The following is a 12,556-nucleotide window of genomic DNA, read 5'->3' as shown; positions in this document are numbered from 1 at the left end:
AAAAAAAAAAAAAAAAGAATAAAAAAAAATTAAAAAGAAATAGTTGAGGCTGGGCATGGTGGCTCACTCCTGTAATCCCAGCACTTCAGGAGGCTGAGGCAGGCAGATCACTTGAGGTGAGGAGTTTAAGACCAGCATGGCCAATATGGTGAAACCCCATCTCTACTAAAAATACAAAAATTAGCTAAGTGTGGTGGTGCATCCCTGTAATCCCAGCTACTTGGGACACTGAGGTGGGGGAATCGCTTGAACCTAGAAGGCTGAGGTTCCAGTCAGCCAAGATCACACCAATGTACTCCAGCCTGGGCAACAGAGTGAGACTAAAAAAAAAAAAAAAAAAAGAAAGGAAAAGTTGACAAAGTGGTCTACTAACAGGGAGGACAGGATTGCTCATCAAAGTGTGGTCCAGGATGCAGTGGTATTGCTTGTAAGCTTCTTAGACTGCTTCATCTTAGGACCCACTCTCATGCTACTGAACTAAGTTCTGCATTCTAACAAGATCCTCATGTGATTTGGTGAGAAGCCCTGAACTAGACCATGTTTCTACTCTACCAGAGAAGCAGCCAACACAGCTAGCCTGCAGCCAACAGCCTATGAGCTCTATCTGCCTGTCCCCCTTCACGCTGGGCCAGGGTCCCCTTCATGATTCAGGCACTTACCTCATGATCTTCAAGGAGCGTCACCACACGGCCAGGCTAGGGAGGGAAGAAAGATTTTGAAACAGACAAGTTAGAAGTCAGCTCTGCCATCAGCAAGGAACTCTATCAATCCCGCTGGCTGGGCCTCAGAGAACCCCGCTGTGCACGCTGAGAGTCCCACTCATGCAGGGGAAGGTAGGGGACTGAATGCACAGATGTAGGAGAAATAGTAAGACAGATGGCAGTGGTCCCAATTGGTGAGCAACACAGGAATCCACAGGTTCAGACTCCAGCCATCACAGTGATGCACTGGGCACATATATTTAAGCCACAAACCCCAGACACAGGGTCACACATTTCCTTCCACTGGCCCAGAAAGCCCAGGACATTGCAGGGCACTGGCACCCAGTATCTCGCCCCCAACCCCCTCACTCCCCTGGGCACGGTTGGATGCTCACCATCTTGTCGCTGCCCCGATGGAAGGTGTCACCCTGCCAGAAACGGCGGCTGTAGCCGCGCACGAAGCCCACACGGCTGTCGCTGTAGGCAAAGTCGGGCCTCCACACCAGGGAGCCGTACCCAAAAATCCACAGCGCTTGGGGGTCGCCGTCGTTTCGGGGGAACTGAGCGGACGGCGTAGGGGATTGCGAGGCGGGGGAGGTATTAGGGGCTGCAGGCTCCTGCTTCATGGTGCCGGGCGCAGGGATAGGCCCAGGCGGCCTCCGGGGCTGGTCTCCGGCGTGGGCACGGAAAGACCGACGGACGCACACACCTGGCCTGGCACCGCTCGGTCGCTCCAGCTGAGCGCCCCCCATGGAGGCGCCCTTTAAACCCTCTTGCCGGGAGAACACGCCCACCGCGGCCAGCTGCCGCGGTGATTGGGGCGGGGCAAATCCCCTTTTGGCCAATCACCTTCGGATTCTGCTTGACACTTAACCGCGCTCCGGGCCTAGCGCGCTCGCTGATTGGTTCTGCTCCACTTCTCTGGCAAACCTGTCAGGAGTGATGCAACCGCAGGGGAGGTTTCTCCAGCGTCGGCATGCAGCAAGGGCGCCTCGGATTGCGTCAGGCGGCGGGAAGGGGGTACCCGCCGGGCACAGGGCGGGCACCGAGCGTCTCCCCAGCCGCCCCTTCATGGCCTAGGCCCCTTGGAGGTACGGCAAGCGAGTCCCAGGCGGTGTCTGTCTAACCGTGGCGCTCGTGCACCTGGCCGAGTCCCTGCCAGCCCAGGCGGCTCGGACTCAGTCCCAGGTCGAGTCCGGCGCACGTCCAGAAGGAGCGCTCTGGGCGGCATAAACTTCCGTCTCTGGGGCCCCTCCTGAGAGCATGCACTGCGGGAAAGCTGTCTGAGGCACCCTTTGCATTCCAGTCAGGTGCCTCACGCCGTTGGCCAGTGTGACCGAATGGAGAAACTGGGTCATGGGGGATGCAGAGGGTTCTGAAGAGGCTGCGGGGCTGAGTCAGGCCAGGCGCCCGGAGCTTGCAGGCCTCAGGTGAGGGCTACGCCCGGGACCAGGTGTGGGACCCCTTGAGCCCAGGTAGGCTCGGGGAAGAGCCTGTTAGAGCGCTTAGAACGGCTGTCAGTCACTTTGGCTGTGGTGTCTGCACCTGTGGAGAGAGGCGGTAAAGATGCGAAAGCCAAATCAGTCTTTCCCCCAAGGCGATGGGTTTAGTTCTTCCTGGGCGTGAGATTTTGCAGCAATGATTAATCCTTAGGCATTGAGGTTCCAGGACCTGTGGGCAAGGAAGGTCCAGTGAGGCCTCCACAGGGCTATGGGCAGCTGCTGGTCTTCTTCATCGGCTTCTGGCCTCCCAGCCGAGAGTCCACAGGCCGCCTGGGGTTGACCCCCTAAGCAGCAGCAAGGGACTGCCCTCTGGGGATGTCGCTGACTGTAAAAAGGAAACAGAGGCAGCTGAAGGCCTCCCCAAACTGGCCAGGAGATAGCTGGCAGGGGAAATGTGTAATATGGCTTCTCATTCGATTCTAATTCAATATTTAAACTAAACATGATCTGCACACTTCGCATACTCATTCCAAAGGTGTCTCAGATATAAGTGGGAAAGTTGCACAACACTGTGTATAGTATGAAGCTATTTCTTTAAAAACAAAAGCCACACATTAGTATCCATGTAAGAAATAATCTGGAAGAATATACCTAAACTGTTAGCAGAGGCTGGCGCCAGAGGAGGACTTTCAGTATCAAACTCCAGCATTAATGAAGAAGTCTAGATTTTTACAAGGAGCATGAATTACTTTTCCAATCAGAAAAAAAAAAAAAAATAGTGGCAAAATGGTCCTTTCTGGTTGTTCCTTTCTTTTTTCGCTTTCTCTCCATTCCCTACATTCACTCTCCCTTCTTCTCTTCTATCCTGTCCCCTTTAGTTCTATATGAGCACTTTCTTGGTTGGTAGCTTTTTAGAAGAATGTCCTCTTCTCCACTCACCAACTGTGGGGAGTAGGGCGGGAAGTGGAAAACGTATCCACACATTGCTGAAGTATCTGAATTGGCACAAAGAAGACTTTGAGAAAGCAGCTTGGTGATACAAATCAAGATTCATAAAATATCCCTGCCCTTTGACCCAATGCGCCTCCAGGAAATTATTCAAAATATGGGAAAAGCCATATGCCTGAAGATTTTCAATGCATTGTTACTTTTTTTTGAGATGGAGTCTCCCTCTGCTCTGTTGCCCAGGCCAGAGTGCAGTGGTGTGATCTCAGCTCACTGAAACGTCTGCCTCCCGGTTCAAGTGATTTTCCTGCCTCAGCCACCCCAGTAGCTGGGATTACAGGTGCCTGCCACCATCCCGGCTAATTTTTGTATTTTTAGGAGAGACAGGGCTTCACCATATTGGCCAGGCAGATCTCGAACTCCTGACCTTATGATCCACCCACCTTGACCTCCCAAAGTGCTGGGACTACAGGCGTGAGCCACTGTGCCCAGCCATTACTTATTATATAGTAAAAACAAAAGAAGAAAAACTACTTAAATATCCAAAAATAGCTAAATGTTTAAGGAAATTATGGTCAATTCACCATTCACATGATGGAAAAATGCACACACACAAACACACACACCACAGAGGAAACAACCTAAATATCCAGCAATAGATAATTAGTTTCATAAATATGATATGGTCCATTAAATTTATGAAGACATTAGAAACAATTATAAATATGTTGGCTGGGTGCAGTGGCCAACGCCTATAATCCTAGCACTATGGGAGGCCAAGGTGGGTAGATTACCTGAGCTCAGGAGTTTCAGACCAGCCTGGGCAACATGGTGAAACCCTGTCTCTACTTAAAATACAAAAACAATTAGCTGGGCGTGGTGGCAGTTGCCTGTAATCTCAGCTACGAAGGAGGCTGAGGCAGGACAATTGCTTCAACCTGTGAGATGGAGGTTGCAGTGAGCCAAGATCAAGCCCTTCAGCTTGGGCAACAGAGCAAGATTCCATCTCGGAAAAGAAAAAGAAAAAAAAAAAAACAGCAGAGTAAAAATGTGTATAATTGCATATTAAAGCAAAAATGCAAAATATAAATTTTCTCTTTTTTTTTTTAATCTTTTTTTTTTTAAAGACGAGGTTTCACGAGGTTGGTCAGGCTGGTCTTGAACTCCTGACCTCGGGTGATCCACCCGCCTTGGCCTCCAAAGTGCTTGGATTACAGGCGTGAGCCACCACGCCTGGCCAAAATATAAATTTTCACATGTACTATGATTAAAACTTAAAAACATGAACAACATACATGAGGAATAAAGATAGGGTGGCACCAGATACTAGTGTGTTGGCATTGTGAGCAGTTCTTTCCAAGTTTTATGAAATGTAATTTTTTAATAATAGTAATTTTTGCTGGGCATGGTGGTTCACACCTCTAATCCCAACACTTTGGGAGACCAAGCAGGAGGATAGTTTGAGCTGAGGAGTTTGAGACCAGCATGGGGAACATAGTGAAACCTCATCTCTACAAAACTTTTTTTAAAATTTAGTTGGGCATGCACCTGTAGTCCCAGCTATTCAGGAGGCTGAGGCAAGAGGGTCGCTTGAGCTCACGAGGTCAAGGCTGCGTGAGCCATGATTGTGCCACTGCTCTCCAACCTGGGCAGCAGAGCAAGATCCTGTCTAAAAAAAAGTTATGTACAAAGCATCATTAGTGGTTTTCTGGTGGATGAGGGATGGATAGCATACCTGAAACATCTAGGGAACATTTTAATGATGCCCTTTCTCAGACCTTCTGCCACCGTCACCAAAGTCCCAGTGTTTCATAACTCTTTTGGCAATGTCCTCAATAACCTGATCTTGCTCCTGGCAGAGTCGGATGCTCCCTCCTCTCTGCTCCCACAATGCTTTACACCACTTCAGTTTATTTGTCTGTCCTTTCCAACTTGTGCTTACAACAGAAACACTCATTTATTACATGCTGTCCCTTCCAACTCGTGCTTTCAACAGAAGCGCCCATTTATTACGTGCATACCATGTGCCAGGCAATTTACTAAGCGCTTTTATATCATCCATTCTAATTATAAATTTCTTCACTACTTCATGAGGTAAATATTATTTCACAGAGGAACATGCAGCAAAGTGAGGTAAGCACTGCTGTGATGTAGCAGAGTCATGGAGCCTGGGTCCCAAAGCAGCTGGGCCAGCTCCAGAGCCTCCTTGCTGGGAATCATTTGCATCCTGCCTCCCACTAACCTGACTGCTCCCCAAGAGCACAGCTCATTATTGAAGGCCCAAGGGAACTAACACAAGGCAGGCACATGGAAGATTCTCCACCAATATAGGTAGAAGTGAGGCTGTCACTTGGAAAAGGCCAAGGCTATGTCTCATGTCCCACATAACACGAGTTCAGCCTCGACCCACAAAATCAGAATCTCCACAGAAGTTGGCCCAAGGGATCTGCAAACGCCTTCGGGGAGCATGCCTTGCCTGTTCCTATTCCTACAACATCTGTCTCTTTCCTCCCAGCAGGACACTCCCAGGCAGCAAACCATTCACTTAGCTAGTTCCTCTCTGTAACTTTAACAGCAAACCCTTCCTGTCTTTCCTTCTAAAGTCCCACAGGAGGGGGCTGCCGATGTCATGCCCACAGAGGTACCAGTCTGTGAGAGGCCGTGGGCCCAGGCATCACCTCCACCTGACAGAGTGGCACATGATGTGCATGTGGTGGCTTCTTTTTTTAGATCTTTTCCAAATTAATGTTTCCTTATTGTTCCCCTTTGGGCGGCTATCTCTCATCTCCTAAGGATCTTTTCCTTCTCTCTTCTCTTACCAGAGACTGACATCACCTCCTGGTGTTAGTCAGCATGTTTGTCTGAAACAAGGGAAGGCTGTTTTTTGTTGTTGTTTTATGTTTTTTTTTTTGCGGGGGGAGGCTGTTTTAGGAGCTGGGAATTATGCTGATTTATACACTAAAGGATGAAGTCGCCTTATAAAACTGCTGATTTCTGAAGGATGGAAAACCTTCCCAGAGGCTTGAGTGCACCATGTGTTGGAGTTTGTGGCATTAATGGGCCTGCTGTGGGCACCCAGACGTTGGAGATGTTGGCTTCCTTAGTTCAGGCTGTGAACAAGAGGAAGCTGCAGCCCACTAGGGCCACCCACAGCCTGACACCTTCAGCAGTAAACAGATAAAATAACTTCTTTAAGATAAGCCTGAGCATCAGGTGTAAAAGTTGGTGTCCGAACCAGGGCCTGTAATGCCCTTTCTTATAGTCTAGAATAAACGAAGACAAGAGGAAATTTCGATGAAGAAGTTGTTCAAGATGGAGCGAAAGTGTTCATTGAAAAGAAAGCACAGCTAACACTTTTAGGAACAGAAATAAACTATGCTTAAGACAAATTATCCAGTGAGTTTTTGTTCAGTAACGCAAGCATCAAAGGAATGTGTGGCCGTGGAGAAAGCTTCACTATTTGAAATCTCAGGATGCCTCTGACCATGAGCTCCAGGAAAGCTCCTGGAAGCCCTGAGGCTCACAAATAATGTAACTGTCACATGCTTAATGTGTGCCTGCCTTGTGAGGAAAATAAAGTGATATATTTTGGAAAGATGTTAGATTCCAGAAGAAATTATGTGTACTCTCTGTAAGGGACAGAAAATGAGAAGACATCACTCTCTTTGGATTATTTCACTCTGTCATATCCTTTGTTTTAGAGCCAGTTTCATTAAAGTTGTCTTCCTAGGCCCCTGTTTATCCATGTCCTGAGCAGTGTGCACTCATTAGGTCTCTGTTGAATGGCCTGAACATGCATCTCCCTCAGCACTTCACCCAACCAGACTGGGGACTCCTACAACTCAGAAACGGGACGTCCTGACTGCTGGTTTTAACATGCTGGTGCATTGTTTTTCCACCCAAACTTAGCAGAGCCTGTTTACATTTTTATCAAACATTTCTTTTTGGTGTTGTTTTTTTCTTTTTTATCAAAAATTTCATTGTCAGATGCCTCATTTCATACAGTTAAATAGTACCGGGCAAAGATTTTCTTGAACTATAGTACAGAATAGTTCTGAGTGATCATATCAAAAGGTAAGAAAGACTTCATCCATCTGTTTTTTAATCCATTTCTTTTGCCACCCTATATGTCTGCTCAAAGATGGGATCTCAAGCTGACTTTTAGTTGAGGTGTCTCTTAAAAGCCACTAGCCTACCTCCCTCAATTCTGTGCATGAGGAAGCAAAACCCCTGGGAAGCAAAAGGGCTCCTGTCCACCCCCACTCCACAGGCTGGAGGAGAGTGGAAACTCTACCCCCATCTCTCCTTCCTTGTATGTGATACAAGTGCTCTGCCCTCCAAGGCAATCAGTGAAGGCAAATGATGTGGCTTATCTGGTCAACATTTTGATATAGTTTCTTTATAATTTTATGGATATCAGCTGGGCGCATTGGCTCACACCGGTAATCCCAGCACTTTGGGAGGCTGAGGTGGGTGGATCACTTGAGGCCAGGAGTTCAAGACCAGCCTGGCCAACATGGTGAAACCCTGTCTCTACTAAAGATATAAAAAACAAACATTAGCTGGCCATGGTGGCACACACCTATAATTCCAGCTACTCAAGAGGCTGAGGCACAAAAATTGTTTGAACCTGGGAAGTGGAGGTTGCAGTGAGCTGAGAACACTCCACTGCACTCCAGCCTGGGCAACAGAGTGAGACTCTATCTCAAAATAAATTATACATACATATATATACACACACATATAAAAATAAAAGTTGATGGAGATCATTATTTTGAGAAGGAAGAATATTTTAAAATCCTTTTATGTGAGTCACTGTCTTGTTTAACCTTTGAAACAATGGTTTGTAGCAGAGAAGACATTGTAGCAACCTAGAATTATGCTTTTGGAATACAGTCCTAATTGTAAAGCATGCATACACTTTCTGCACGCTTTTTTTGAAAGCTGGTTCTCATGGATTCAAATAGCTGAATTCCATTATGTTTGTTTTACTTACTAAAGTGGCTGGCACAAAATTCACCAAAACCTACAGCAGCGGTTTCGTGTAAATGTTCATGAGTTTGCATCATTAATATAATTGTTAAGCCATTTATAACTTGTACAATATTATATGTATGTAGAGATTCAGTTGTCAGTTTAAAAAATATGGCCTCTTTGTGATCATAAAAGAAGAAAAGCCTTCTCAGACACTGGCTCTGAGTTCAGCTTGCTCAGATTTGAGCTCAGCTCCACCATGTACGAGCTGGGTGACCCTAGGCACGGTGTCTTTAGTTCTCAACTGCAAAGAGGGAATAAGTAATAACATTGACTTTGCAGGGTCTGACAGTGATTGAAAGAAATAATACTGTAGCCAGTACCTGTCACATAGAAACACTCAACAAATGTTAACTTCTTATTATCTTTACTTCAGACTTTTCACTTTCTGTTTCATCCAGGGCAGAGCCACAGTGAACCTCTCATTCCGACATAGCTCAGAAGAAAGAAGTGGATCAGGAGGGAGTGATCAAGGTAAGCATTTTAAGCTCAGTAGAGGAAATCTCCAGCTATTGCGGTCTCCATTCTTGCCATGCAATTCACAGATTGTTCTAACAAGTATGGTGCCAAAGGAATGTGGGGTGTTTTGTTTTGAGACAGAGTCTCGCTGTGTCACCCAGGCAAGTACAGTGGCTGGATTTTGGCTCACTGCAACCTCGACATCCTGGACTCAAGCAATCCTCCAATTTCAGCCTCTTGAGTAGCTGGGACTACAGGCATTTGCCACCATCCAGCTTTTTTTTTTTTTTTTTTTTTGGAGATGGGGTTTTGTCATGTTCCTTGGGCTGGTCTCAAACTCCTGAGCTCAAGTGATCCATCTGCCTTAGCCTCCCAAAGTGCTGAGATTACAGGTGTAAGCCACTGCACCCGGCCATGCTTTTTTTGTTTGAGACAGGGTCTCACTCTGTCACCCATGCTGGAGTGTAGTGGCCCGATCATGGCTCACTGCAGCCTTGACCTCCTGGGTTCAAGTGATCCTCCCAGTTCAGCCTCCCAAGTGGCTGAGACCTGCAGGTATGCATCACCCTGCCCAGCTAAATTTTTTTGTTTATTTTTGGGACAGGGTCTAACTCTGTCACCCAGGCTGGAGTGCAATGGCATGATCTCAGCTCACTGCAGCCTCCATCTCCCAGGCTTAAGCAATCCTCTCACCTCACCTCATTGTAGTTCCGAGTAGCTGGAACTACAGGCACGTGCCACAACACCCAGCTAATTGTTTTGTATTTTTGTAGAGATGGTGTCTCTTCATATTGCCCAGGCTGGTCTTGAACTCCTGGTCTCAAACAATTTACCTGCCTTGGCCTCCCAACATGCTGGGATTATAGGTGTGAGCCATCATGCCCAGCCAAGGCATGTTTTTCAAAGACAGAATGGGTCATGGTCTTACCCACGTATACTATTAGCAGAACAAACGTGCTATTGACAGAACAAACAGTTGCTTGAACCAAGAGAGATTTTCTGTGTATGCATGGGATGAGGGTGCTAAAATGAATGAATGAGTAAATCATCCACCATATATGAGGGACCATTCTTCCTACTGACCTCTGAGAGAATAAGTGTGTCTGCAGGTCTTCAGTCCTTGTGCAAGAAGGACCTAGTTCCCACCCACACTCTGGCCAAAGGAGGGGCAGATAGTGTAGTGGGTCCCTGCATACAGTCTACCTCAGAAGAGGGAGAGACAGTCCCAGGCAGCTGTTCTGCAGGGTGTGTCAGCTGAACCCAGGGCCAAGGGGGAAGGCTGCTTGGCCCTTGGTCCACAAAAGCAAGGGCTGTAAAGATTCACTCATATCCTGGCAGAAGGGTGCCCAGGATGGTGGAAATACCTGGCTTCCTGCCCATTTTCTAGCCTCCAAGAAGGGGGAGAGGTCCAGCTGAGCGGGCACCTCTGTGGGGGCCGGTGTTCCAATTATCCAGAGCTCAGTCCTCATCTACCTGGAAGGAAAGGGGCTGGGCTGCCAACAGAGGACTGGTGGGTGGTGCTCCCCATTCCAAGGAGAGAGAAAAGTACAATTTGTGGGAACAGGAAGCAACCAGTTGCAGGGCTGAGGAGAAGCTGCAGTGGGGAGCATCTCAGTGGGGTGACAGGGCTGCAAAGAGAGGAGATCCACAGGGTTGGGGTGAGCCCCAGATCTCATGGAAATGCTGTGGTGTGGGGGGACCTGGCTCTAGAAGAGAAGCCTCAGAAAACAGCCCATGTGGAGAAGTCAGGCTGCTCACAAGGGGCCTGGCAGGTGCTGTAGATTCTGTGTTCCACAGGCAGCCAAGGCAGTGAAGCCTCTTAAATGAATGAGAGTGGCTGGGACCCCTTCTTCCCCAGGGCCCACTGCTAATAGAATGGAGAATGTGGCTGGGCATGGTGGCTCACACCTGTAATCCCAGCACTTTGGGAGGCTGAGATGGGTGGATCACAAGGTCAAGAGATTGAGATCATCCTGGTCAACATGGTGAAACCCATCTGTACTAAAAATAAAAAAAATTAGCTGGGCATGGTGGCACGTGCCTGTAGTCCCAGCCACTCAGGAGGCTGAAGCAGGAGGATCACTTGAACCCCGGAGGTGTTGCAGTGAGCCGAGATGGCACCACTGCACTGCAGCCTGGCGACAGAGCGAGACTCCACCTCAAAAAACAAAACAAAAGAATGGAGAATGTTCAGGACCTTTTAGATGTCTGCTACCAGAGAAAAGAAGAAGCGCTGAGGAAGGGAGCTGGTGGTAGAGGAGTGAAACTGAACAGACTGGGCTTAATACCATGAGTCTTGCCCCAACATCTGCCACTGTGGGAAAGGGACTGCACTCCTCTAACAAGTCAAACAGTCAGTGCCAGTTTGCAAAACCCCAAGCCCTGCCAGGGGGAGGGGTCACTAGAGACAGGCTAGCCATGCCTGGCAGGGCTGTGGCTCTGTCCTGCAGGGGGTGCAATGACACAGGGCACTCCTGGGCCAGAGCCGACCTGTTGCTAAATCCGGATTCCCGTGATGCTGGTTACCCTGGGTCAGGCTGTAGACTCACTTGGCGTCTTGGGTCCTGTGTCCTGGCCTCAGAGAACCTTTGAGGATGAAAGAAATAAGCTGAGGCCACTGTTGACCAGAGTGTTAAGGGGTGCCATGCCCCAGAGGCCAAGGAAAGGTGGTAAAAGTCACTTGTGGCAGATGTCCAAGGGGAAGGTGACTCTTGAGGACTTGGGGGTCCTGCTGCCCCTTCCCACAGCAAGGGGCTCCCTTCTACCCCTGCCTACATCAGAGGAGGTTGACCTAGATTAGTGATGCTCCTCGAAGACAGGGCCACATCAGAAGTGATGGGGATGGAAACCTGTGATCTCAGCTGCCTTGCTTGGTCCTAGGGCTACTGCTGGTGTCACAGTAGGTAGACAGGCATGAGCAGCGCAGGAGAGGGCCCCTACTCCCACCAGGAATGTCAGGCTACCGTCAGGTGGTAGTCTGACAGGTGGACTGTCAGGTAGTTGTTACTCTCTCTCACAATTGTTGCAGACCGCACCAGGGAAAGGCAGTCTCTCAATAGATAGAAATACCTGAAACTGATCACCAGCTTCCCGATAAGATCTCAGGAATTGGGCAGGACCCAGCACCCGCTCTGAGTTATGGGGCTGGAGCGCCCTTGCAGCGCCACCCCTCATTGACGGGTGCTCTGGGACCCAGGCAAGTGGGCTCCAGCGAGTACACTAAGAGGCAAAATGGCGGAGCTTAACTGGTATCTGACCTTCCTCTAGGAATGCTCAAGTGATGAGGGAAAAATGCCTCAAGTGAGCATGTGCACAGCTCCAGTAAGCATACTGCACAGGCGACCCCTTCCCAGAGCTGGCAGGTCTTGGGCATGCGGGTCTCCCACCCTCAGGGAAGAATCCGGGAGAAGGGATGCAAGGCTCCGGAAGCATCCCAACATAGAAAACCCCAAGTCAGAGGTCAAACGCGCACTTGAATCTCTCAGGTCGCCCACTTGGCCCTCTTCCAAGTGTACTTTACTTCCTTTTGTTCCTGCTCTAATACTTTGTAATAAGCTTTCACTCCAGCTCTAAAACTTGCTTCAGCGTCGCCGTCTGCCTTATTATGCCCCTCGGTGGAATTCTTTCTTCTGAGGAGGCAACAACTGAGGTTGCAGCACACCCGCATGGTTTGGCCGCTAACACTGGGACTATGCTGCCAGACTCCAACCTTCCTTGGGCCCACCCCGCTGATGTGGGCCAGGGAGTTCCAGAAAGTGGCTCACTTAGGGATGCTTGAGGAGGATTAACCCACCAGCAGAGGTGACAACACTGCTCAAGCGCTTCCATACATCCTCATTTCAACCCCCTAGCAATGCCTAATAGGCACTACCCATAGAGAGGTTAAGGATAAGCCGCTAGAATGCTAATCAGTGTTGCAGGAATGAAGAAGTAGATGGACTTGTCCCAGAGCACCCCGCAATGAGGGGTGGCGCT

The 12,556-nt window shown here is 48.8% G+C and overlaps 1 protein-coding gene and 1 pseudogene across 1 annotated transcript in view; one reads left to right on the top strand and one right to left on the bottom strand.

Moving 5' to 3' along the window:
• The window catches only part of CHAC1 (ChaC glutathione specific gamma-glutamylcyclotransferase 1), a 3,338-nt gene extending 1,719 nt beyond the window's left edge, over positions 1-1,619 (bottom strand). Inside the window, exons 1-2 of the mRNA XM_017530983.2 lie at positions 1,097-1,619; positions 660-695 (exon numbers count right to left, since the gene is read on the bottom strand). Of these exons, the coding sequence (XP_017386472.1) occupies positions 660-695; positions 1,097-1,453 (393 nt within the window). The 5' untranslated portion in view covers positions 1,454-1,619. The remainder of the gene's footprint in view (positions 1-659; positions 696-1,096) is intronic.
• An 84-nt stretch (positions 1,620-1,703) lies between these two features.
• Positions 1,704-6,829, top strand: LOC108306171 (annotated as a pseudogene).
• Positions 6,830-12,556: the final 5,727 nt, after the last annotated feature.

The sequence above is a fragment of the Cebus imitator genome, unplaced genomic scaffold (genome assembly GCF_001604975.1).
Source record: "Cebus imitator isolate Cc_AM_T3 unplaced genomic scaffold, Cebus_imitator-1.0 Scaffold70, whole genome shotgun sequence".
Lineage (NCBI taxonomy): Eukaryota > Metazoa > Chordata > Mammalia > Primates > Cebidae > Cebus > Cebus imitator.
The sequence above is the reverse complement of the archived record's forward strand: the minus strand, read 5'-3'. Positions and strand labels throughout refer to the sequence as shown.